Source organism: Salvelinus namaycush, chromosome 21 (assembly GCF_016432855.1).
Source record: "Salvelinus namaycush isolate Seneca chromosome 21, SaNama_1.0, whole genome shotgun sequence".
Classification (NCBI taxonomy): Eukaryota; Metazoa; Chordata; class Actinopteri; order Salmoniformes; family Salmonidae; genus Salvelinus; species Salvelinus namaycush.
Window position 1 is genome coordinate 13,513,709 of NC_052327.1, and position 27,512 is coordinate 13,541,220.

The 27,512-nt window shown below is 48.2% G+C and overlaps 1 protein-coding gene across 1 annotated transcript in view; it reads left to right on the top strand.

The window, feature by feature from the left end:
* LOC120066571 (DENN domain-containing protein 5B-like) overlaps positions 1 to 27,512 on the top strand; it is a 64,048-nt gene that overhangs the window by 17,626 nt on the left and 18,910 nt on the right. Inside the window, exons 2-18 of the mRNA XM_039017997.1 lie at positions 6,222 to 6,331; positions 7,555 to 8,263; positions 8,393 to 8,580; positions 14,794 to 15,291; positions 15,470 to 15,701; positions 17,741 to 17,891; positions 18,045 to 18,132; positions 18,406 to 18,525; positions 19,028 to 19,180; positions 19,282 to 19,366; positions 19,631 to 19,706; positions 19,792 to 19,920; positions 21,858 to 21,979; positions 22,904 to 23,049; positions 23,197 to 23,315; positions 23,660 to 23,847; positions 24,648 to 24,730. Of these exons, the coding sequence (XP_038873925.1) occupies positions 6,222 to 6,331; positions 7,555 to 8,263; positions 8,393 to 8,580; positions 14,794 to 15,291; positions 15,470 to 15,701; positions 17,741 to 17,891; positions 18,045 to 18,132; positions 18,406 to 18,525; positions 19,028 to 19,180; positions 19,282 to 19,366; positions 19,631 to 19,706; positions 19,792 to 19,920; positions 21,858 to 21,979; positions 22,904 to 23,049; positions 23,197 to 23,315; positions 23,660 to 23,847; positions 24,648 to 24,730 (3,197 nt within the window). The remainder of the gene's footprint in view (positions 1 to 6,221; positions 6,332 to 7,554; positions 8,264 to 8,392; positions 8,581 to 14,793; positions 15,292 to 15,469; positions 15,702 to 17,740; positions 17,892 to 18,044; positions 18,133 to 18,405; positions 18,526 to 19,027; positions 19,181 to 19,281; positions 19,367 to 19,630; positions 19,707 to 19,791; positions 19,921 to 21,857; positions 21,980 to 22,903; positions 23,050 to 23,196; positions 23,316 to 23,659; positions 23,848 to 24,647; positions 24,731 to 27,512) is intronic.

The window sequence follows — 27,512 nt, forward strand, 5'->3', positions numbered from 1 at the left end:
TCTGGAGTGAGCTGAGCTGATTACACAGTGCTGTGTGGGAGATGTCTAGCTAGGGCAATGATGATTATGATAGTCGCACAGCCTAACCGAGGCCCCATTTTTAATCTTTCATCTGTAGAACCAAAACAAGCCAACCTCCCCTCCCCCTTCCTGCTTCACCATCTCTCCTGTTAGCTCCCTCTCTTTTTTCCCATATCTCCCTATCCCTCTTCCCTTTCTGTCTCTTGAACCCTTTCACCTCCTACCATTATCTCTCTCTTTACCTTTTGTCTTTAATCTGGTCAGCAACTTCCTAATATTTGACTTCCATCTCTGACACTAAACAGCTCAAAAACAACAGTGTACCATTCATTCACCAGTGGACTGTTCATTTCAAGTGCTTATTGTTTAAAATGCGTCCCGGTGAGACCTTCGAAGAACAGGTTCAGTGAATGGACATGATCAGTGAAACCCATTCCCAGGCACGGAGTGAATAGAGATTTGACCACAGGTGGCTGGCAGCACCTTAATTGGGTAGGACGGGCTCTGGAGCCATCTTCCCCTCACCAGCCTCCTGTGAATTTCGCACAGATGTTTGATGTTGCCTCATGGCTGTGTGTGTGTGTGTGTGTGTGTGTGTGTGTGTGTGTGTGTGTGTGTGTGTGTGTGTGTGTGTGTGTGTGTGTGTGTGTGTGTGTGTGTGTGAATGTGAACCTACCTAACTGGGTCAGCTAATGAAACGTAGCGACTGACTTCCTCTCCAAGGCCCCGGCAAACTTAATGCCGGCAGAAATGGTGACCATGGCAGCCAGACGTCCCTCTCTTCTCGATGGCTAGGCTCAAGGGTCTTCTGGTTTCTCCCTCCCTTTCCTTTTTTTTGTTGCCCTGAGGAAGATCAAGGCTTGGTAGATAACGCGTCACAGTGTGGTCTTAGTGTTTGTCACATCTCTTGAGCTACACTGTTGGTTAAGGGCTTGTAAGTAGGCATTTCACAGTAAGGTCTACACTTGTTGTATTCGGCGTGTGTGACAAATAAAATTAGATTTTGATTTTATCTCTGCATGTCATGTCCCTTGATTATAATACAAATAGAGGACCAGTATGGTAGAACGCTCAGCAAGATAGTGTCACTGTTGAGTTCTTTTGATACCAGCTCTGATTCACTTCCTTATCACACCGATATCCAACATTAGCTGCCCTGTTCTCATAACATCGCATTCGTACAATGGCTCCCACCCACCAGGGTCGTTTTCAATAGTGCACACCATAGCAAAACGTAAATGAGGGTTTCCCCCGCAGGAGGCTGAAAAGATCTGGCATGTGACTGGCTGCATCACCGCTTGGTTTGGCAATTGCACCGCCCTTGACCGCACAGCTCTGCAAAGGATAGTGCGGACAGCCGGGGCCGAGCTACTAAGCTATATGGAATTGTTTTAAGATCATACCAAGGATCATTTTGCTATTTGATTTGGAATGTTAAGACCCCTTGAAGGGTATATATATATATATATATATATATATATCAAAAAAATGATTTGGCCTTACTGCTATTAGCCCAATAACATATTCATTACATGGAACAACAGATAGTCCCCCCTCAAAAAAATCTAAAGGAAGTTTGTTCTGAAGTGTCTGTCCTATATCTGAGAGAAATAAGAACGATCAGGATGTTTTAGTGAATAGGACCCAGCCTGCTTTCATACTACCCACCCACCAGCCTGCTCTCACTACCCACCCACCAGCCTGCTTTCATACTACCCACCCACCAGCCTGCATTCATACTACCCACCCACCAGCCTGCTCTCACTACCCACCCACCAGCCTGCTTTCATACTACCCACCCACCAGCCTGCATTCATACTACCCACCCACCAGCCTGCTCTCACTACCCACCCACCAGCCTGCTTTCATACTACCCACCCACCAGCCTGCATTCGTACTACCCACCCACCAGCCTGCATTCATAATACCCACCCACCAGCCTGCTCTCACTACCCACCCACCAGCCTGCTCTCACTACCCACCCACCAGCCTGCTTTCATACTACCCACCCACCAGCCTGCATTCATACTACCCACCCACCAGCCTGCTTTCATACTACCCACCCACCAGCCTGCTCTCACTACCCACCCACCAGCCTGCTTTCATACTACCCACCCACCAGCCTGCTCTCACTACCCACCCACCAGCCTGCTTTCATACTACCCACCCACCAGCCTGCTCTCATACTACCCACCCACCAGCCTGCTTTCATACTACCCACCCACCAGCCTGCTCTCACTACCCACCCACCAGCCTGCTTTCATACTACCCACCCACCAGCCTGCTCTCACTACCCACCCACCAGCCTGCTCTCACTACCCACCCACCAGCCTGCTTTCATACTACCCACCCACCAGCCTGCATTCATACTACCCACCCACCAGCCTGCATTCATACTACCCACCCACCAGCCTGCTTTCATACTACCCACCCACCAGCCTGCTTTCATACTACCCACCCACCAGCCTGCTTTCATACTACCCACCCACCAGCCTGCATTCATACTACCCACCCACCAGCCTGCATTCATACTACCCACCCACCAGCCTGCTCTCACTACCTACCCACCAGCCTGCTCTCATACTACCCACCCACCAGCCTGCTTTCATACTACCCACCCAACAGCCTGCATTCATACTACCCACCCACCAGCCTGCTTTCATACTACCCACCCACCAGCCTGCTCTCACTACCCACCCACCAGCCTGCTTTCATACTACCCACCCACCAGCCTGCTCTCACTACCCACCCACCAGCCTGCTTTCATACTACCCACCCACCAGCCTGCTCTCATACTACCCACCCACCAGCCTGCTTTCATACTACCCACCCACCAGCCTGCTCTCACTACCCACCCACCAGCCTGCTTTCATACTACCCACCCACCAGCCTGCATCCATACTACCCACCCACCAGCCTGCTTTCATACTACCTACCCACCAGCCTGCTCTCATACTACCCACCCACCAGCCTGCTTTCATACTACCCACCCACCAGCCTGCTCTCATACTACCCACCCACCAGCCTGCATTCATACTACCCACCCACCAGCCTGCTTTCATACTACCCACCCACCAGCCTGCATTCATACTACCCACCCACCAGCCTGCTCTCATACTACCCACCCACCAGCCTGCATTCATACTACCCACCCACCAGCCTGCTTTCATACTACCCACCCACCAGCCTGCTCTCATACTACCCACCCACCAGCCTGCTCTCATACTACCCACCCACCAGCCTGCTTTCATACTACCCACCCACCAGCCTGCATTCATACTACCCACCCACCAGCCTGCTTTCATACTACCCACCCACCAGCCTGCTCTCATACTACCCACCCACCAGCCTGCATTCATACTACCCACCCACCAGCCTGCTTTCATACTACCCACCAGCCTGCAGTCATACTACACACCCACCAGCCTGTTTCAAAGCAAAGCAACCCTCTTAGTTTGGGTGATCCATTTCTTGCCTTCGGCATCCTTTCTGTTCTCGGCTTTCCATGCGTCATTGGAGAAGTAGGTGGAATACTATAATCTGGGTGGGTAGTGGATATGCGTCAAAGCAAGCGTTAGATTGTAAGACGCGTTGTTTTTAAACACCAGTGTTGCTCTTCCTGCTTTATCACCATGTTATTGTCCATGGCTGTTTTGACAGTGCAGGGATGTGTGTGTGTGCGCATCCAAATCCCAGGCAGGGTAGTAATGGGAAGAGTGATGCACTCTAGGGAATGATGGTGTTCCTTCAAAAATGAGGTAGTTTGAGTGTACATACCAGGGTTGTGCTCAATTCTGAATTGAATTAAGAATGCCTCATCAATTCCAATTGAATTTGAATTGAAGTAGTAAACAGGATGCAGAATTGCAATTCGAATTTGAATGAAAGGGAATTGAATTCAGTCAAATTCAATAAAATGTAAATTAATCTTCTATATTAGGTCTAGTATATACAATATACATCTTGTACATATAAAAATGCATGTAAAATATTGTTGAAACAATTGATTTTCAGGACAAACTCTTAATGAATGATCAATAAAAACAACTTCCATGCAAATATTCCAAGTTGTTATATTTCATTACTATTTCATTATTTCATTAATCAAAATAAAACATTTCCCAGAATGCATAAGTTTAACCCTCAAGTTGACCCTAAAGCCTTCAAAAAGAGAACCACAAATATTATGGTCGGTGGACATATAATTGGCTATTCTAAGCACACAGGTTAAAAGAGTATATGAACATTGTTCGCAGAGAAAAGTGATATATTCTTTGGTATCTGGAAGTGCGACCTGTCAGACTCAATGAAACTCATGTTCTATGACTGAGTGGAATGTCTTTGAATTGCACTGAATTAAATTCGACTTCCTGTCACTCAAATTCTACATCATGTGGGGTGTGGCCAATATGAATTTCAACTCATGAGTTGAATGGGAGTCAATTCCTAAATTCTGGATGGAGCACTGGTACACACCAGTGACTTGCATGACACACACACACACACACACACACACACACACACACACACACACACACACACACACACACACACACACACACACACACACACACACACACACACACACACACACACACACACACACACACACACACACACACACACACACACACACACACACACACACACACAGACAGAGAGAGAGAGAGAGCTATCTGTATGTAATTGGAGCAGGCAGTTGACACAGGGGACAGTGAGACAGGCAGGAGATGCATCAGGCAGACAAGGTTATACATCAAGGTCAGGGGAAGTGTGTGTCACTGAATTCTCTCCTTCCCTTCAGTGCATGTACACATACCATACGTGTGTCAGAAAATGTAGTACGGTTGTGGATGTAGCTGGCTTTTTTTTTCATTTGATAGTCTGCTACACAAACAACAAAACATCCAATCACTTTGCTGAAACTATGACATGGATGGTGCGCTGTAGTGTGTTTTTTTATTTCCAGCCAAACCAAAGATCCTCTTTGCTATCCAACCCTACATGTCCCCCTGTTCTCTCTCTATCTGACTTTCTGACGATGGTGCAGTGTGAGGGGATGAGGGCACTGTAGCTGCTTTGAAGGCTCCTCAGAGTTGGTCGTTACATAAGTCTGGACTTGGCAGGGCTTCCCCTCTTCACTGCAGAACCACCCCTGTTGTCTCCCTTCTCTGTTGTCTCACTAACGGTCTCACCTCTCTACTGCTTTACCTCTCTACTGCCTTACCCCTCTACTGCCTTACCCCTCTACTGCCTTACCCCTCTACTGCCTTACCCCTCTAGTGCCTTACCCCTCTAGTGCCTTACCCCTCTACTGCCTTACCCTTCTACTGCCTTACCCTTCTACTGCCTTACCCTTCTACTGCCTTACCCTTCTACTGCCTTACCCCTCTACTGCCTTACCTCTCTACTGCCTTACCTCTCTACTGCCTTTCTCCTCTATTGCCTTACCTCTCTACTGCCTTACCCTTCTACTGCCTTACCCTTCTACTGCCTTACCCCTCTACTGCCTTACCCCTCTACTGCCTTACCTCTCTACTGCCTTACCTCTCTACTGCCTTACCCCTCTAGTGCCTTACCCCTCTAGTGCCTTACCCCTCTACTGATTTACCGCTCTACTGTCTCAGTAATGTCACAAATCTATTGTATCACTACTGTCTCACTGATATCTCACCCCTCTACTATCTCTTCTCTCTGCTGTTGCCCAACTCTGTCTCACCTCTCTACATTTTCTACTAGCCCGGTCTGAAAATTACTAGCCTCGGGCAAGCGGCTAACTTAATTTCCATCTCTGGTCTCACCATGTCTGTCTCACCCCTCTACCATCTCACCTCTGGCTCATTAAAGGTATTCAACACACATAGTTTTTAGCTGATGTCAGATGATGGGCAAAAAGTTTTGTTGTCTCAGATATTAAATCCTGACCCTGTCTGGTAACCGCAGTGTTGCTCTCCGCCCTATCCCCTTATTAAGAATTCAGTGCGGGAATGAAGGTCACTTGTCCCTCTGAATTTGTCTGTGCCAGTATTGCAATGCTGACATACTCGTTCTCTCCGTCTGTCTGTCTCTACCCTCTCTCTCTCTCTCTCTCTCTCTCTCTCTCTCTCTCTCTCTCTCTCTCTCTCTCTCTCTCTCTCTCTCTCTCTCTCTCTCTCTCTCTCCCCCGCCACTCGTTTTCAACCCCTTTCTGTCTTTCCTAGGTGAGAGCTTTGAGCAGAGCCCCCTACAGAGGTCCTTCAAGTCCAAGGTTCTGGCCCACTACCCTGAGAGCACAGACAGGAGTCCCTTCAACAGAGATGCAGTCAACATGGTAAGACAGTGGGGCTAGGGTACATTTAGAGAACTTAACAAGAGGTTAAGTCAGTCTTTTATGTCATTTTGGCTGTTTTAGCCCTTTATGGAAAGATGGTTGTTGTGCCAACATGTGAAAATGGCCTCATTTCATGCATTCATTACAAGAAAGTATAGCTTCTGTTGTGCACATATTTTAAACAGAATAAAGGACTTTACATTTGTTGTTTGTGCACTATTGTTTTGTTGATGGGATAGTTCGGGATTTTGGCAGTGAAGCCATTCATCTACTTCCCCAGAGTCAGATGAACTGGTGTGGACCATTATAATGTCTCTGCGTGCAGTTCGAAGGAAGTGGCTAACTAGCGTTAGCGCAATGCTAACTAGCGTTAATTGAACCAATAGAAAGTGGTTGGGCAAATGTTTGATTGTTTGAAACTGCAAGAGCCTTAAGTGCTGTGTGCCGTCACGTCTTTGTTCTGTTCTCCGGTACCATAATGCATTTGTCTTTCATGAGAATGAGAGAATATTTTCCGTTTTTAAGTGTTTATTTTTATGGCACACTCTTGTATAAACAAATCTGGATTATAAAAGTGCTAGGGCAGGAACTCAACACAATCTACTAACTTAGATGAACCCCCCCCAAAAAAACTTGAGTTGTTTTTGGTGAAAAGTTCAAACTTGTTGTGAGTAGTCTCCCTACACACACTAAAGTACTTTGTAGCAGACAGAGCGCCTTTTCATGGAGCCACACTCTTTCCACAAATAAGGGCCCTTTTATCCGCTAGTCTTTAATGTTGTTTATCAGAATGAAAGCTCTTCAGAATGATTTGAGCCCTCTCATCCCTGTCCATAGTCACTTGTGTTTGATTTAAGAACATGCTATTGAAGGCAGTTGAGATTGTTTGCCACTCTTCCTGTACCTTCCCCTACCTCGTCTTCCTCTCCTCTCTCTCTCTCCCCCTTTATTTTCCTTTTTCCTCTGCTATGTCCTCTAAAACATCCCAACTCGCTCTTCCTTCGACATCTCTCCCACCTCTATTCTATTCACCATCCTCTCACTCATCTCTCTCGCTCTTTTTCTCCCCTCCTCGCCTCCTTCCTCTTCCCATGTCTCTCTTCCTCCCTTCATATCTCTCTCCTCACCCTCTCTCTCCTTTCTTCATCTCTCGTTCTCCATCTTCCTCCTTCATCTCTCTCTCTCTCTCTCTCTCTCTCTCTCTCTCTCTCTCTCATCCCCAGCTCTGCATGCCGCACGGCCTGTCGTTCCGTAGTCAGGCGGACGGCCGCGAGCACCACTTCCACTCCTTCACGGTCGCCCAGGACGACGGCACGCGCTCCTACGGCTTCGTGCACACCTACTACGAAGCGGTGACGAGTGCCCAGATCACCACGGCGATGCAGACCCTTCATCAGATGCACCATGTGGAGCACTACTCCACCTCCTCTTCGTCATCTTCCTCCGCCTCCTCCCCCTCCACATCCAGCACGGACTCTCTGGTGAGCAGCCTGGATGAGTTGGATGCCGACTCCCTGGCAGCGCGCCCCCTGTCAGCTTGTTTGGGCTGCGTGGCGGGCTCCTTCCAGCCGGCCCGGGACACCCTGTACGCCTCCAAGGCCCTCTGCCTCCTCACGCCCCTCCCCTTCCTGCACGCCGCCCGCCACTTCCTGTCTCAGCTGCACCAGGCGGTGACATCGCACACGGCCCCGCCACTGCCGCTGGAGAGCTACATCCACAACATCCTGTACGAGGTGCCCGTGCCGCCGCCCGGTCGCTCGCTCCGGTTCCACGGGGTCCAGGGGCCTATCGTGTGCCAGCAGCCCGGCCCTGAGGAGCTCCCGCTGGGGGACTACCCCCTGGGAGAGGCCTTCTCCCTGCTGGGGGTGGAGAACATGGTGAGGCTGCTCACCTCCGTGCTGCTGGAAACCCAGGTCCTGCTCTACTCACAGGGTGAGGACCAAAAGACCAGGCAGCGTTTTCTGAAAGATCACCAGCCTAGGTTGTGTTTCGATCATTTTTCAAATGTAACCCAAAAGTGTGCACTTGTTAATTTCACATCATGCGTCTCTCTGTCTCCAGACTACCAGCGGTTGATGACGGTGGCAGAGGGCATCACCAACCTACTGTTTCCATTCCAGTGGCAGCACGTCTACCTGCCCATCTTGCCCGTGCCCTTGCACCATCTCCTGGATGCCCCCGTGCCCTACTTGATGGGCATCCAACGGAAGGATTTCTCCCAATGCTCCACTCTGGATCTGTCCCATGAGGTATTTGAATGATATGTACTTAGTACCAGGGCCATAAACAGACCCTGGGGGGGGGGGGGGGGGCCTATCTATCATTTTGAGCAAAAATTATACTTTCATACTTCCTAACATACCAAATTCCTCTGTAGTGAACATTGTTACATTTTTTTAAGCATAGGCCTATTTATTTCTGCAAGAACACACTCATCGTCACATGATATGATTGACATTGGAGAAAAGGGGTGGGCTATCAGCTGATTGTTGATGATTGATGTAAACCTGCTAGTTAGCTAGCTCCATTTCTTTGACTGGTTAAGATTTACCTCTGTGTTTCTGTCTCTCTCTGCTGCTGCGCGTATCAGCCAACCAGACCTAATATTGACGACGATGTAGGCAGTGTTAATCGAATGTTACGCCGCTGTGGCAGTACTGTTGATATTTAAACTAGGTAGCTACACACACATTTAACCGGTGACCGCATCTCTCAAGCCATGCATGTTTGGATACCGGGCATGTGCAATCTCAGTACAGGGCAGACTGGGGGGAGAACGGGCGCAACCGGGCGTGCGAGAGCTACGGAGCGCAGCCAACGGACGGGATGGGGGGTGGCGAACATGACCACGACTTACGGGCAGTGGGTTCTGAACAACAATGACCAAAACATTTGTACAAAAAATATCATTTTGGGGGACATTATACCACCACCCAAAAGGGCACTTTGGAGACTGGAAGGGCAAAGGGGCATGTGCTCTGCACAGGTAGAGCCCTATCTATTGTATGTGCCTGCTTAGTGCTTTGTGTTTGGAACTGTAGGCATGTAACGGAGGCTTTAAAAAAAAAAAATTTGACCCTCAAAAGGCCTTTATTGAACCAGTCAAGTTATTGAGAACACATTTCTTCTTTAAGTATGACCTGGCCAAGAGGGAGCAACAATTTTAAAGTCTTTTGAAGTTGACCAGAACTGGAGGTACAGTAGGACAAACGATGTTCTCATGTAGTCCAAAGTTCATATTTCTTTAATAAGAATGGGAGGTTGCTGAATCCAAACACCTAGTTAGTTTTAAATCCACTATTCAATTACAATTCAACTGGCTATACCACCTGGCTATACCACCTGGCTATACCATAGACTTTGAAGCGTTCTATACTGAACAAAAATAGAAACACAACATGCAACTATACCAAAGGTTTTACTGAGTTACAGTTCATAAAAGGAAATCAGTCAATTGAAATGAATTCAGTAGGTCCTAATCTATGGATTTCACATGACTGGGAATACAGACATGCATCTGTTGGTCACAGATACCTTTAAAAATCAGAAAACCAGTCGGTATCTGGTGTGACCACCATTTGCCTCGTGCAGCGTGACACATCTAGTTTGCATAGAGTTGATCAGGCTGTTGATTGTGGCCTGTGGAACGTTGACCCGTTTCTCTTCAATGGCTGTGCAAAGTTGCTGGATTGTGTACATATCCTCGTGACATGGTGCCGTGCATTATCATGCTGAAACATGAGGGGATGGCGGCGGATGAACGGCACGACAACGGGCCTCAGTATATCGACACGGCATCTCTGTGCTTTCAAATTGCCTATTGCCTATCTATAAAATGCAATTGTCTTCATTGTCTGTAGCTTATGCCTGCCCATACCATAAACCCACCACCACGGGGCACTCTGTTCACAACGATGACATCAGCAAACCGCTTGCCCACACAACGCCATACACGTGGTCTGCGGTTGTGAGGCTGGTTGGACGTACTGCCAAATTCTCGAAAACTATGTTGGAGGCAGCTTATGGTAGAGAAATGAACATTAAATTATCTGGCAACAGCTCTGGTGGACATCCCTGCTGTCAGCATGCCAATTGCACTCTCCCTCAAAACTTGAGACATCTGTGGCATTGTGTTATGTGAAAAACGGCACATTTTAGAGTGACCTTTTATTGTCCCCCGCACAAGGTGCACCTGTGTAATGATCATGCTGTTTAATCATCTTCTTGATATGCCACTCCTGTCAGGTGGATGGAGATATGCTCACTAACAGGGATGTAAACAAATTTGTCCCCAAAAGTTTGAGAAATAAGCTTTTTGTGCGTATGGAACATTTCTGGGATCTTTTATTTCAGCTCATGAAACATGGGACCAACACTTTGCATTTATATTTTTGTTCAGTATAGTTCATTCTCTGTAGCATTCTACTAGGCATTTTGATACACAATCTGACTGGCATTCTAGCAGGCATTCACTGACCTTGCAAAAACATTCCAACAAGCATTCGAACACAATGTAACGTTCACTGTAACGTGCATTCTAATTACAGGCATTCCATTACGCAATGTAACAGGCAGTGAAAAGAGCTTTGTAACATTTGCTGCATTCTTGCAGTGCCTGCACTAATCCATCCTATTCTAGTTGCATTATAACCCCCCCCCCCCCCCCCCGAGCTCTCTGGTGCTGGAGAACATAGAAATTCACATAGCTCCTCTGGCGAGCTCCTCCACTTCTACCTTCTCTCCCCAAATCCAATTCTCCATCCCTCTACGAAAGATCACGCCGTGTCGCATAAGCATTTCGTTGGGCACGCGTCCCAAATGGCACCCTATTCCCTAAGTAGGGTGCAATTTGGGACACAGAGATGAGGAGTTTTCTTTGAAGTGGAAGAGCTGGCCCAGAGAGAGGGAGCAGGAGACATCAGTAGAGAGAGAGAGAGAGGTGGGAGGAGGAAGGCACCGAGCAACACATTTCTAAAGAAATCAGACAACGTGAATAATTAAGGTTTAAGAATTGCACAGTTTATTTCTGGATGTATGTGAGAGGGTAGGGGGGGGGGCACAGGAGGCAGCAATAGAATGCACACTTAGCAGATTGTAGAACGCATCCCGACCCTATACTGTGTATTAAATATCTATCTATCTACAACCCCTTTTTTCCAGCAGGATTAAGTGCGTTTTTATCTGTATCCTTATCCAAAGTCATGGCTTTTTACAAAGCACATAGCTTTTGATGGCATTTAGCTGATGTGTCACAGTACAGTGGGATGTCAACATATTTTGTCATGGTGAATTGGGTCAACATACTCCGAGGGGGAAGGCGAGGGCGTGGTTTACGTTGCAAGCGTTCCCGTGAGAAGTGGAGCGACGATGCTTCAATCCTATGAACTTTTAAAGGCACATTCTTTGATATTTACAGACGTGTTTGATCATTTAAATGAATGATACCCATTGTTCATGCCCGTTCTTGACGAATATCACTGTCTTTTTTTTAAGTTGAGGAGTGGGCCTTTAAACTAGAACTGTAAACAAACGGTGGTCTGTGTGAATCTGTCTCATCACATGCAGTTAGGAAACAAACTGGACCATGGCATAATGTCAGTGCTGAATTTGGACCAACAGAGTGTCACTTAAGCAGAGCTCACTGTTGATGCTGTTATGGGATTTCATGGTGTCGTTCTCTGACATAGTCTGTGTCACGCCAGTGCCTGCTAAGCTTCTCTCCAGAGGTCGACTCGTTTCTCTGACTGTTTTCCGCATTGACGAACATTTTGTCAGTGAACGAGGGGATGTGCGTGAAACAGTTTCACCTAATTTCTATCAGCGTGTTAAATGTGCAACCAGAGGGAAAAATATTCTAGACCACCTTTACTCCACACAGAGAGACGCGTACAAAGCTCTCTCTCGCCCTCTATTTGGCAAATCTGACCATAACTCTATCCTCCTGATTCCTGTTTACAAGCAAAAATTAAAGCAGGAACCACCAGTGACTCAGTCTAAAAAAAAGTGGTCAGATGAAGCAGATGCTAAGCTACAGGACTGTTTTGCTAATATAGACTGGAATATGTTCCAGGATTCTTCCGATGGCATTGAGGAGTAAACCACATCAGTCACTGGCTTTATCAATAAGTGCATCGAGGACATTGTCCCCACAGTGACTGTGCGTACATACCCTAACCAGAAGCCATTGATTACAGGCAACATCCGCACTGAGCTAACGGCTAGAGCTGCCGCTTTCAAGGAGCGGGATTCTAACCCGGAAGCTTATAAGAAATCCCGCTATGCCCTCCGACAAACCATCAAACAGGCAAAGCGTCAATACAGGACTAAGATCGAATCGTACTACACTGGCTCTGACGCTCATCGGATGTGGCAGGGCTTGCAAACCATTACAGACTACAAAGGGAAGCACAGCCGAGAGCTGCCCAGTGACACGAGCCTACCAGACGAGCTAAACTACTTCAATGCTCGCTTCGATGCAAATAACACTGAAACATGCATGAGAGCACCAGCTGTTCCAGAAGACTGTGTGATCACGCTCTCTGCAGCCGATGTAAGTAAGACCTTTAAACAGTTCAACATTTACAAGGCCGCAGGGCCAGACAGATTACCAGGATGTGTACTGCGAGCATGCGCTGACCGACTGGCAAGTGTCTTCACTGACATTTTCAACCTCTCCTTGTCCGAGTCTGTAATACCAACATGTTTTAAGCAGACCACCATAGTCCCTGTGCTGAAGAACACGTCTGTTGCCATGAAATGCTTTGAAAGTCTGGTCATTGCTCACATCAACACTATTATCCCAGAAACCCTAGACCCACTCCAATTTGCATACCGCACCAATAGATCCACAGATGATGCAATCTCTATTGCACTCCACACTGCCCTTTCCCACCTGGACAACAGGAACACCTATGCGAGAAAGCTATTCATTGACTACAGCTCAGCGTTCAACACCGTAGTGCCATCAAAGCTCATCACTAAGCTAAGGACCCTGGGACTAAACACCTCCTTCTGCAGCTGGATCCTGGACTCCCTGACGGGCCGCCCCCAGATGGTAAGGGTAGGTAACAACACATCTGCCATGCTGATCCTCAACACGGGGCCCCTCAGGGGTGCGTGCTCAGTCCCCTCCTGTACTCCCTGTTCACTCATGATGGCACAGCCAGGCACGACTCCAACTCCATCATTAAGTTTGCTGATGACACAACAGTGGTAGGCCTGATCACTGACGAGACAGCCTATAGGGAGTTCAGAGACCTGACCGTTTTGTGCCAGGACAACAACCTCTCCCTCAACGTGATCAAGACAAAGGAGATGATTGTGGACTACAGGAAAAGGAGGACCGAGCACACCCCCATTCTCATCGACGGGGCTGTAGTGGAGCAGGTTGAGAGCTTCAAGTTCCTTTGGCGTCCACATCACCAACAAACTAACATGGTCCAAGCACACCAAGATAGTTGTGAAGAGGGCACAACAAAACATATTCCCCCTCAGGAGACTGAAATGATTTGGCATGGGTCCTCAGATCCTCAAAAGGTTTTACAGCTGCACCATCAAGAGCATCCTGACTGGTTGCATCAAGGCACTACAGAGGGTAGTGCGTACGGCCCAGTACATCACCGGGGCCAAGCTTCCTGCCATCCAGGACCTCTATACCAGGCGGTGTCGGAGGAAGGCCCTAAAAATTGTCAAAGTCCAACCACCCTAGTCATAGACTGTTCTCTCTGCTACCGCACGGCAAGCGGTACCGGAGCGCCAAGTCTAGTTCCAAGAGGCTTCTAAACAGCTTCTACCCCCAAGCCATAAGACTCCTGAACGGCTAATCAAATTGCTACCTGGACTATTTGCTACCTAGACCCCCCCCCCCCAACGCTGCTGCTACTCTCTGTTATTATCTATGCATATTCACTTTAATAACTCTACCTACATCGACACCGGTGCCCCCGCACATTGACACATTGACTCTGTACCGGCATTCCCTGTATATAGCCCCGCTATTGTTATTTACTGCTGCTCTTTAATTATTTGTTATTCTTATCTCTTACTTTTTAGGGATTTTCTTAAAACTGCATTGTTGGTTAAGGGCTTGTAAGTAGGCATTTTACTGTAAGGTCTACACCGGTTGTATTCGGCACATGTGACAAATAAAATTTGATTTGAACTTGGCCTGGTCCCAGATCTGTTTTGCTGTTTAGCCAACTCCAATTGTTCTGGTTGACTATACAGCGCAAAGAGATCTGGGACCAGGCTACGTGAAACTAGAATGCCAAGAGAGACAGGGTTTTTAGAGAGGAAAGAGAGAGAGGAGGTGAAAGGAGAGATGAGACGTAGGCGAAATGAGGAAAAGAGAGTGATCTGGGGAAGAGAGGGATTTGAAACAAGCATTTCGCTGCACCTTTTTATACCCGCTGTAAACTGTGTACATGACGAATAACATGTTATTTGATCTCTCCCCCTTCCAGGCCAACCTGTGCTTTGTGGACATAGACAACCACCGCGTGGATCCACCCGAGGACCTGCCCCTCTTCCCAGACCAGCCCGAGCTCATCCAGGAGCTGAACGAGGTGCTGCTGCGTTTCGGCCTCCAGCCACATGGTGGCGCCACCACCAACCCCGCCCCTGCCGCTCCCCCCTGCCTCAGCAGCCTCGTCCTGGAGGACCTGATGGAAGACAGGCGCAATGGGAACCTGGGAGGGGAGGAGTTGGCCGTGCTGGAACGACTGCAGGCACTGGCGAGGAGGTGTGGAGAGGGAGGGGTGGAGGGGGGAAAGACCCTTGGACAGGCATTCCAGGAGGAGGAGGAGGAACTGAATGCGGCCAAAATGAACGTGCAGCTGAGGGAGGTGTTCGCCGGGCGTTTCGCCGCCATTTTCGGGAGGTACGAAGAGTTTGTGATCCACAGTGCTCCTGACCTGGAGTCCTGGCTAGGCAACCGTGACGGAACGAGCAACTTTGATAAGGTAATGGTGAAGATTGATCGACAGTCACTCACTGAAGGAATACCATAGACACGCATTATATCCGTAGGCTACTCCTTCACAGTCAGTAATCATACATACATTCACAAGAAGCTCTCATTCAGGATGGAAGCAATATTCCCCCGCTGTTACTGCTTTAACTGGTTAGTGGTATCACCAGGGCTCCTTCCTGTCGGCGCAGCCTGCCCCGCACCTGCACTTCTTGTCCTGGTTCCTGGAGACGGCCATGTTCTCATCATTCTTGGACAGCAAGGTGTTGTCTCGCTGGGCCGACCAGGAGCCGCTGCAGCGTGTGTTCGACGGCCGCCTGGAGAGGGAGCACCTCTACGACACGTTTGAGGATGACCCCGGCAACCGTCGCTACAGGAAGTGCAGCGTGCTCCACAAGTCAGGTGGGTGGGTGACTGCAGGGTGTGGAAATTGGATCCAGGGGGGCTACAGTAGTACTCACGTTTCCATTATTATTATTATTATTATTATTATTATTGCTAACTGCATCCGGTGGGCGAACCCCCCAGTCCACCTATCTCTGGTTCATGTTCATTAGGGCACGCATTGGAAAATATTTAAAAATCTTTTGCAACAGTAAACGAAAATGAGTTCAGATAGTCCCTCACTCTTGTAGTCTGCTGGGGCCTGATGAACACGGTCCGTGCGTTGTCCTCTGTCCAATGCTTAGAGTATATTGAGAGGCAGGGATTAGCTAAAGATCCTAGCGTCTCCAAAACCCGGAATGTGACTTTCAAACCATTATACAACTCGCATTGAATGGGTTAGCGGATTCGTCTTGGCCTTTTTTTCTTTCTACTCCCTATATTCCCTCTGTTCCACTGAACGAAGAGGGAAACAAAGAGGGAAGATTTAGATGGAGTGACTGCGACATAGAATAAAAGATGAGTGAGGGATGGGGGATATTTGTTCTGGTGAAATTAGAGGGGAAATTAAGTTCACTATCAATCTGAGAGAAGAACAAATTGTAAAAAAGGTAGAAACAAGAGGGGGGAGAGAAAAGAGGAGTGTAGGGTAAAAGATGATATATGCGGGGGAGAAAGGGAGTAAAACTGAGAAGGGGATACTTTAGAGCGGTGGAGGATGGGGAGGGGGGGATAAGTAGAATATGATGAGAGGAGGAGGGAGAAAACAGTACATTTTTTCCCTATAATGAGAGCCCCAAAACTCGCGGCTTTGAAGTACTGCCAAGTGCTCTGCCAAGCTCTCTCTCTCTCTCTCTGTTTTTCTCTCTCTCTCTCTCTCTGTTTTTTTTCTCTCTCTCTCTCTGTTTTTTTCTCTCTCTCTCTCTCTCTCTGTTTCTCTCTCTCTCTCTCTCTCTCTCTGTTTTTCTCTCTCTCTCTCTCTCTGTTTTTTTCTCTCTCTCTCTCTGTTTCTCTCTCTCTCTCTCTGTTTTACTCTCTCTCTCTCTCTCTGTTTTACTCTCTCTCTCTCTCTATCTCTGTTTTTCTCTCTCTCTATTTATCTCTCTCTCTGTGTTTTACTCTCTCTCTCTCTCTCTCTGTTTTACTCTCTCTCTCGCTCTCTCTCTGTTTTTCTCTCTCTCTCTTTCTCTCTCTCTCTCTGTTTTTCTCGCTCTCTCTCTCTCTGTTTTTTTCTCTCTCTCTCTCTCTCTGTTTGTCTCTCTCTCTCTCTGTTTTACTCTCTCTCTCTCGCTCTCTCTCTGTTTTACTCTCTCTTTCTCTCTCTCTCTGTTTTACTCTCTCTCTCTCGCTCTCTCTCTCTGTGTTTCTCTCTCTCTCTCTCTCTCTCTCTCTCTCTGTTTCTCTCTCTCTCTCTGTTTTACTCTCTCTCTCTCTCTCTCTCTCTGTTTTACTCTCCTTCTCTCTGTTTGTTTCTCCCTTTATCTCTCCATTGGGTTTCCCAGAAATGTGACTTTCAAAGGGAACCAGATAGGGTTCACTTCCATATCGTGACAACAACACATGACCGTGGTTATGTACAAAGAGCTTTACAGATCATAGACTTACATACAGTATGACACTGATCAGAAATTCTCTATTCGAAAAACAGGCTTATACAATGGTCATTCAATGTAAGACTTCTATGTGGAGGAATGAAAAGCTAGAAATGAAGAAGTGACAATGCTGCCCTGTGTGGCTCAGTTGGTAGAGCATGGCACTTTCAATGTCAGGATTGTGGGTTCGATCCCCGCTGCGACCGTCCATACAATAAACGATGCAAGCATGTCTATAAGTCACTTTGAAATGGCATATATTCATATTATTTTACTGCCCTAGCCTGGTTACACATCTACCATCGTTTCTGGAAATGACAGTGTGGAAGGATAATACCAGAGACAGCACGGTACGGTTTGGGTCAGCACTATACTGTGAAAAGGTTCATTGGCACTGCCTCTCCCACAGCATTCTCCAGTAGGCCCCACTCACATCTCCCACCTCTATTTTGCTCTGATCCCTAGCCCAGGCCATGGAACGCAGGCTGCTGAAGGCTGACCACACGGCCATCCACCCCCACCTGTTGGACATGAGGATCGGCCAGGGTCGACACCAACAGGGCTGCTTCCCCAGGCTGCAGGCTGATGTACTGGCACAGGGACATAACACCAACAAGTAAGTAACATACACACCGACACACACACACAAGAATGACCTACACACACACATGCACACAAGAATGATCTAAGCACACACGCACACAAATCACCTGCATGCACACAAAGACACAATGTACATTGAGTCTGATGCAGTTGCCCCTGTGTACAGGTGGTCAAGCCGTAACACTCGCAGGAGCGACATTAAGAGACCAGTGACCACTGAGACGACATCGGGACTGGGCAATGACCAGAGAGAGGTAAACACCTGCTTTACCTATGGCCCTGTCCAAAATCAACCACTAGCCCTTTCCCTTAACTGGTGTAAGCAATATGGTGATGACCATCATTCTGGATTCTTCGGGGGGTTTTTTAAGTGGAAAAAATTTAATGAGCCAGGTAGTCCCTCTCTGTTTTAGTACGATCTACAAACCCAGGATGGGTAGGGGCTAGGAAAGGAGTTATTGGTTGTTTTCAGAATATTTTTTTTTTGTGTGTCTGATTGGCTCGTGCTCTCTGGGTTTATCCGTTAGAAGTATTCCCCGGGGAGGAGGAGCCTACACCAGTCCAAGCTTCTTGACCCCTCCCCCTCAGCTGTCACTCAAATCCAGCGGGGGTTCGTGGAGGGGCTCCTGGGTGAATGTCGCCTGAAGGTAAGGGGTCTCCGGACCCACCACAGCAGGGGCACAGCATCTTTCAGTTGGGCATCGACTCTAGACAATCACACAGCATATTAGAGGTAGATATACAGAGTGATTGTCCAAAATGGAACCCTATTCCCTATATTGTTCTCCACTTTTGGAGAAATGCAGTGTGAGTGTGCAGTGCATCTGTAGCTGAAAAATGTCAGTTTTGTGACCTCTGATTCTTGAAATGATAACATAAATCAAGACTACATTCAAAGAGGGCCAAGTCCTCCTAACTTGAGTTGCGGGTGCTTAATTCTGACCCTTGCATGAATCATGTATTGACATGGTCCCAATTCTCCACACTTCTCCTAAAGTGTGCCCTAGCACAGCCCCCGTCATGGACTTAAAATCCTTAAATCAAGTCCACACTTCGGTAGAAGGGTGTGGAATTGGGACGCAATCTAAGAGTAAGAAGTCAGGATTTAGGCCAGATTTAGTGTTTGTTGTGTGTCTCTGTGTGGTGCAGACCAGGCGTATATTGATGGAGAGGATGGGGAAGGAGAGTGTGGAGCTGGGTCAGGGTGAGGCCAGCATCACGGGCCTGCAGGAGAACACACTGATCCACAGCCTCTGTGACCTGCTGGAGAGGACCTGGGGCCACGGGCTGCTGCTCAAACAGGTTAGTAACAAACATACACAAACACACGTTCATACATACTGTAATCACACACTGCTGTTTTGCCGTGGTTGAGTGTGTGATTGAGTGTTTGTACCGTCTAGGGAAGGTCGGCTCTGTGGTCCCACCTGCTCCACTGCCAGGCCAATGGGGAGAAGATGGAGCCACCATCACCTGCCGAGTCTCCAGGTAAGAGCAGATACATACTAGCCTGTTTGTGCTGCCAATGACAATGATTTTTGGAATTTAATATACACCACAAACAGATCTGGGACCAGGCTAGACACATACTAGGAATGTAGTACAGTAATCTATCTGTCTAATCATGCCTCAATCATTCTATGTTCTGGTCTGCTAGCGTCACCTGTCATTAACAAGATAATAGTTTGTCTGTTAGGTGTACTCTGTCAAGTCTGATCACATCTGCCAATCACTCTCTCTTCCTGGTTACAGTGTCCAATGGGCTGGACAGCATGAGGCTAGAGGAGGGGCTTGCACCCCCGAAGGGCTCCTTTGTACAGGATATGAGGTAATAAAGTGCAACACAACCCAAAACACTGCTATCTTTGAAAACCATTGAATTTCTGATAGCGTTTTTAAAATTTTTGTTTTAGGTTTGTCCAGACTATGAGTGAGAGTCTCAGTGAGGTGGGTCGGGCACGGGCCTGGATCCATCTTTCCCTGGAGAAGAAAGTGCTCTCGCAACACCTCAAACTGCTGCTGGCCAACCAGAACCTAATCAGGTATACACACATATCACATATACCCTCTTCACACTACTGACCACCATCATTCCTGTTCCTACGACCTTCATGCTCCAGTGACTACCGTCCTGAAGCACTCACTTCTGTAATCATGAAGTGCTTTGAGTGTTATGGCACACCATCAACTCCGCCATCCCAGCCCCCCTAGACCCACTCCAATTTGCATACCGCCCCAACAGATCCATAGACGATGCAATCGCAATTGCTCTCCACACTGCCCTCACCCACCTAGATAAGAGGAATACATATGTGAGAATGCTGTTCAGTGACTAAAGCTCAGCATTCAACACCATTGTCCCCTTCAAGCTCGTCACCAAGCTTAGGACTCTGGGTCTGAACACCTACCTCTGCAAATGGATCCTGGATTTCCTGACGGGCCGACCCCAGGTGGTGAGGGTAGGCAGCATCACATCCACCACCCTTAACACAGGGGCCCCACAGGAGTGTGTGCTTAGTCCCCTCCTGTACTTCCTGTTCTATCCACGACTGCGTCGCCACGCATGACTCCAGCACCATCAAGTTCGCTGACGACACGACGGTGGCAGGCCTGATCACCGGCGACGATGAGTCAGCATACAGGGAGGAGGTCAGTGACCTGGCAGTGTGGTGCCGGAGCAACAACCTGTCCCTCGACGTCAGCAAGACCAAGGAGCTGGTGGACTACACCAGCTCCTACAGGAAACGGGGGGCGAGCACGCCCCCATCCATATCGACGGGAAGGCAGTGGTGCAGGTAGACAGCTTCAAGTTACTCGGTGTCCAAACCACTGGTCCAAACGCACACACGCACGGTCGTGAAGAAGGCGCGACAGTATCTCTTCCCCCTCAGGAGGTTGAAAAAGTTTGGCATGGGCCCTCAAATCCTGGAAAGGTTCTACAGCTGTACCACTGAGAGCATATTGACTGGCTGCATCATTGCTTGGTATGGCAATAGCACCCCCTTCGACCGCATGGCGCTACAGAGGGTTGTGCGGAAAGCCTAGTACATCACTGGGGCTGAGCTACCTGCCATCCAGGACCTGTATATTAAGCAGTCTGAAAAGAAGGCCCGGAAAATCGTTTAAGACTCCAGCCACCCAAGCCATAGACTGTTTTCTCTGCTGCCGCACGGCAAGAGGTGCCAGTGCATCAAGTCTGGCACCAACAAGCTCTTGAGCAGCTTCTATCCCCAAGCAATACCACTGATAAATAGCTAGCAAAATAGCTACACAGACTGTCTGCGTTAACCTTGTATCTTTATTGACCCTTTATTTGTGCACTGTCTCTATGCACACTCACAGGGCCCTATACACACTCACTCCAACACTCCAACACCCTATACACACAAACACTCACTCCATCAATTTCCCACTCACATACGCACATACATTTATACTGACATTTATACTGACTCTACACACCCGCACAGCCACTCACATACAAGCTGCTGCTACTGTTTATCATATATCCTGATGTCTAGTCACCTTACCCCATATACTCTACCTCTATCACTCCAGTATTCCTACACATTGTAAATATTGTATAATGGAACAGACTTAATAATTGTTTTCCTGTATATAGTATGCTTACTTACTTACTTTATTGCGCATTTTTTATTCAATTGTTATTGATTAGTGCATTGTTGGGTTTTGAGTTTGCAAGAAAGGCATTTCACTGTACTTGTGCATGTGCCATTGAAAGTTGAAACTTGAGCTGAGCAGAGCCGAGCCGAGCCGTCCCGAGCTGGCTTGGTTGCACATCCACGATAGTTGCTAGGACCGTGCTGGAAAGGACCATGTGAAAATGAAAATATTTGAGCCAGCACATTTCGGGTCGTCACCATGAGGTGAAAAGGGCAATGACAGATGTATCTTCAGACGTATGCTTCGTTTTCTTCTCTCTGTGAGGTGTGTGTGTTCACTTGTCCCCTCCCTGCAGGCAGCTGTACAAGCCCCATGCGTTCCTACTGTGTGAGGAGGAGAGGGAGCAGTTCCTGTTCCACCTGCTGTCCCTCAACACTGTGGACTACCTCTGCTTCACACGCACATTCACCTCCATCAGTAAGTCTGGCAGATTCCACAGGGCTGTGTTCAATGAGAAGCGTTCCATTTAGTTTTCTGCTAAATGTGTTTATGTGTTGCGGGTCCTAATGAACACATCCCAGCTTCCAAGATACTGAAACCAGAAACGTTCCTGGAACATATCGGGGGGGTGTTCTCATTGGGTTCTCATTGGGTTCCTTAACGTTTTCCTAATGTTATTAGAGCGTTACAGTTATTAGAATGATATTGCAGAAACATTATCTTCATATCATAAGTCTACATCTACCTGCAGTTCTGAGAACAGTTCTTAGACAGTTCCTGAAACGTTTTAAGAAGGAACGTTTTTAGAACACTGGATAGTGGAACGTTACCACTAGCGCACTAGGGAACCGAACATTGTTAGCTGGTTTAAACTAGAGCAGGGATCATCAACTAAATTCAGCCGCGGGCCGTTTTAAAAAATAAATAAAATTGTCTTGAGTAAATGATCAGGGGTCTGGAACATAATTCTAAATAATGTGTAGACTGCAAATTGACCGCAAGAAGCCCAAACAGACATAATGTTTGACTAAAACATAATCATTTCAGACCTTGTTTACATTTGTAGACGATCCCGTGGCTCAATTATGCGTGAGAATATTACTACAGATTTCTTAAAATAAAATCACTTGGAGCTGATTTCCTGGGGTTTCGACAGTCTTATGTCCAACAATTTTATGTTCAATTTTGGGGGGGGGGGGGGGGGGGGGGGGCAAATAAAACCACCCGCGGGACAAATTCTGTGAGGTTGGGTAACCCTGAACTAGAGGTACCTGTAAGGCCAAGGTCCGTAAACATCTAACATTGCACTGAAATGTGAAATGTGTTCACTGCCTCGCTCTAGATAAGAGCATCTGCTAAATGACCAAAATGTAAAAGTCCTTGTCTCTTGTGTCCCTTCAGGCATTCCATACCGTGTTGTCATAACACCCATGAAGAAGCTGAGCATTGCCATGACAATGTCCAACCCCTGGGTGTGTGTGTCTGGAGAGCTGGGTGACTCTGGGGTCAGGCAGAGCCCCAAGAACACACAGGAGATCTTCTTCCAGGTGAGATGCTCCGTTCCTCTGGGCTGGGTGGCTGCTTCGGGAATTCTCCATCAAACACATGTGCAAACACATGCATGTACACACATTCTCACAAATCACTGTCTCACACACACAGTTCTCACTTTGGTCTCTCTGTCTCTGTGTCAGTGCCAGAACCTGGGCAGGCTGAGCACCCTGCAGTTGGGGCAGGAGAACTCTGGCCTACTGGCTAAGTGTCTGGTGGACTGTGTGATTGTGCACAACGAGATCACTGGACACACCTACAGGTAACGCACACATACTGTATGGATACTGTTTTGGCTGTGTGTCAAACCTGCATTGAGCTCCACATCTTTTTGACCAAGTTAGTCGGAAAAGTGTCGCTCTAATTTCTGCACTCACCTAGGTCATGTTCATTAGGGCGCGCAACGGAAAAAACGTTCTGCAACAGGAAAATGAGTGTTTATTATTAGACAAGTTTAGATCGTCCCTCCCTTTTTGTTTGGTGCGCAATGAATGTGACTCTCCTTCAAAATTCTGAATTGCCCAATCCCAAATGACTTCTCGCTTGCCGTATTTCACATCTAACCTCTGACCCCATTATCTATCTACACCCACGCTCTCCTCCCAGGTTCCCGTGTGGCCGCTGGCTGGGGAAGGGTGTGGGTGACGGCAGCCTGGAGAGGGTGCTGATTGGTCAGCTGGTGTCTCCCAGAGGAGAGGAGGAGTCTGGGAGGTGGACGGGGACACCCCCGGAGCAGGGTTCGCCCCTTCAGAGTGGACACATGGGGGGTCTGGGGTCACTGGGGCGCAGCAACAGTAACAACAGTATGTATGGGGGACAGACACACACACAGTTTGCACCTGTAATTGTTAAAACGACAGTCAAAAACAGATATTTCGGGGCCTCCCGGGTGGCGCAGTGGTCTAGGGCACTGCATCGCAGTGCTAACTGCGCCACCAGAGTCTCTGGGTTCGCGCCCAGGCTCTGTCGCAGCCGGCCGCGACCGGGAGGTCCGTGGGGCGACGCACAATTGGCATAGCGTCGTCCGGGTTAGGGAGGGTTTGGCCGGTAGGGATATCCTTGTCTCATCGCGCTCCAGCGACTCCTGTGGCGGGCCGGGCGCAGTGCGCGCCAACCAAGGGGGCCAGGTACACGGTGTTTCCTCCGACACATTGGTGCGGCTGGCTTCCGGGTTGGAGGCGCGCTGTGTTAAGAAGCAGTACGGCTGGTTGGGTTGTGCTTCGGAGGACGCATGGCTTTCGACCTTCGTCTCTCCCGAGCCCGTACGGGAGTTGTAGCGATGAGACAAGGTAGTAATTACTAGCGATTGGATACCACGAAAATTGGGGAGAAAATGGGATAAAATTTAAAAAACAAAAAAAATAAAAAAAACAGATATTTCACTTTTTATATAAACAGTCAACCATAATATTTTCTTTCTATTGTCATGAGTAAAATGTGCAAAACATTTTTTTAAAGTCACTCATTGCTATACCTTACTTTTAATGCTCTCCTTATCGTCTTTCATGCCATTGTCCATCTTCACGTCTCTTCCTCCTCTCAATCCCTCCATCTCTTCTCCATTATCCTCGCTCTCTCTCTCTCCTTCATTCAGGACTGTCTTCTGTCCAGGTGCAGGAGGAAATGAGGGAGGCCGTAAACAACCTCGTCAAGCACTTCCACAAAGCAGAGCAGGAGGTATGGGTGGGTGTGTGCAGGTGTGCAGGTGTGTGAGAGAGATTCCAAAAACAAAATAGAGAGAGCACAGCAGAGAGGTCTAATCTCTGATGAGAAGAGTGTGTGTGTGTGTGCTGGTCTGCGCAGGCCGGTGAGTGTGTGCTGGTCTGCGCAGGCCGGTGTGTGTGTGCTGGTCTGCGCAGGCCGGTGTGTGTGTGCTGGTCTGCGCAGGCCGGTGTGTGTGTGCGCTGGTCTGCGCAGGCCGGTGTGTGTGTGCGCTGGTCTGCGCAGGCCGGTGTGTGTGTGCTGGTCTGCGCAGGCCGGTGTGTGTGCACTAGGCTTGGGGAATTTAGAAGTACCTATAGTATGATTTTCAATACCGTACTCTGTGGTGGAAATTCTACCTTTTAACTAATAATGAGGAGAGGCAAAGTCAATAATCAATCAAGGTATTACTTTTATTAAAAACGTATTACAATAAGGAGGCTGGTCGCACCACCCACACAGGTGAAATGGAGTGAGAGCCTGCACACAAAGAGTACAGAAGCCTTATATAGTCAAGTTATCTCATGCAAGCATCTGCAAAACCACGTGACCCTATCTATGTGTGTGTGGGGAGTGACGACTGATTGAAATGGTTGCCTCGGTCTGTCGCAACTGAGTGAGGACAATAGGTGCGAAAGTGGCAGGAAGTCACTCCAGACATACTTCCTCTAACAGCAGCTCAACGGTTCCCCCAAGTTGGGAAAGCAAGCGCCTTTGACTGTCGGCCCAAATGATGTGTGTCCTACCCCTAAACACGCACAAAACATGAACCTTTCGCCCAGAAACAGGCTCCAAACAGAACAACAGCTCTATCACTGGTGTGTAGAATATAACACTTTACTCTGTCTCCAGTTAAGCTGAGAGGAACCAGTTAGTTTCTGTCATTCTTGGCTGAGCGCCCAGACATCATGGGGTCCTTCTACACACACAACACAATTAGAACAGGCCTCTATTAATGCGCACTCACACTTTTCTACCTTGTATGAGTTTGCTAAAGAAACAATCTCAAGCCCAATGCCTAGGCTTAAAGAAGGATATGTTCGTACACAAGCATAAAAAAATGGCCTCGCAACTCCCCTTCCCCCCTCCAAATAAACGGCTCTGTACCAGTCTGAATAGGAGAAATAGGAGCTATAGGAGAAAGGGCTCATTGTAATGTCTGGAATGGAATCATCTTTTTGGCCTTCCTGTGACATCGGGTGCTGTAGGTGTCCTGGAGGGCAGGTAGTTTGCCCCCGGTGATGCGTTGTACAGACCGCACTACCCTCTGGAGAGCCTTGCGGTTGTGGGCGGAGCAGTTGCCGTACCAGGCGGTGATACAGCCCGACAGGACGCTCTCGATTGTGTAGCTGTAAAAGTTTGTGAGTGTTTTAGGTGACAAGCCAAATTTCTTCAGCCTCCTGAAAAGGTGATAGCGCCTTCTTCACCACGTTGTCTGTGTGGGTGGACCATTTCAGTTTGTCTGTGATGTGTACGCTGAGGACCTTAACTTTCCGCCTTCTCCACTACTGTCCCGTCGATGTGGACGGGGGGCTGCTCCCTCTGCTGTTTCCTGAAGTCAGATCATCTCCCTTGTTTTGTTGACGTTGAGTGAGAGGTTATTTTCCTGACACCACACTCCCAGGGCCCTCACATCCTCCCTGTAGGCTGTCTCGTCGTTGTTGGTAATCAAGCCTACCACTGTAGTGTCGTCTGCAAACTTCCTGATTGAGTTGGAGGCGTGCATGGCCACACAGGCATAGGTGAACAGGGAGTACAGGAGGGGGCTGAGAATTCACCCGAGTGTTGAGGATCAGAGGGGTGGAGATGTTGTTTCCTACCCTCACCACCTGGGGGGCGGCACATCAGAAAGTCCAGTACCCAGTAGCATAGGGCAGGGTCGAGACCCAGGGTCTCAAGCTTAATGACGAGTTTGGAGGGTACTATGGTGTTAAATGCTGAGCTGTAGTCAATGAACAGCATTCTGACATAGATATTCCTCTTGTCCAGATGGAACAAGGCAGTGTGCAGTGTGATGGCGATTGCGTCGTCTGTGGATCTATTTGGGCGGTAAGCAAATTGGAGTAGGTCTAGGGTGACAGGTAGGGTGGAGGTGATATGATCCTTGACTAGTCTCTCAAAGCTCTTCATAATGACAGAAGTGAGTGCTACGGGACGATAGTCATTTAGTTCAGTTACCTTAGCTTTCTTGGGAACAGGAACAATGGTGGCCATCTTGAAGCATGTGGGCACAGCAGACTGGGATAAGGATTGATTGAATATGTCCGTAAACACACCAGCCAGCTGGTCTGCGCATGCTCTGAGGACGCGGCTAGGGATTCCATCTGAGCCGGCAGCCTTGCGAGGGTTAACACATTTAAATGTTTTACTCACGTTGGCCACGGTGAAGGAGAGCCCACAGGCTTTGGTAGCGGGCCGTGTCAGTGGCACTGTATTGTCCTTAAAGCGAGCAAAGAAATTGTTTAATTTGTCTGGGAGCAAGACGTTGATGTCTGCAACGGGGCTGGTTTTCTTTTTGTAATCCGTGATTGACTGTAGACCCTGCCACATACGTCTCGTGTTTCAGCCGTTGAATTGCGACTCTACTTTGTCTCTATACTGACGCTTTGCTTGTTTGATTGCCTTACGGAGGGAATAGCTACACTGTTTGTATTCGGTCATGTTTCCAGTCGCCTTGCCATGATTTAAAGCGGTGGTTCGCGCTTTCAGTTTTGCTGACGAATGCTGCCATCAATCCATGGTTTCTGGTTAGAGAAAG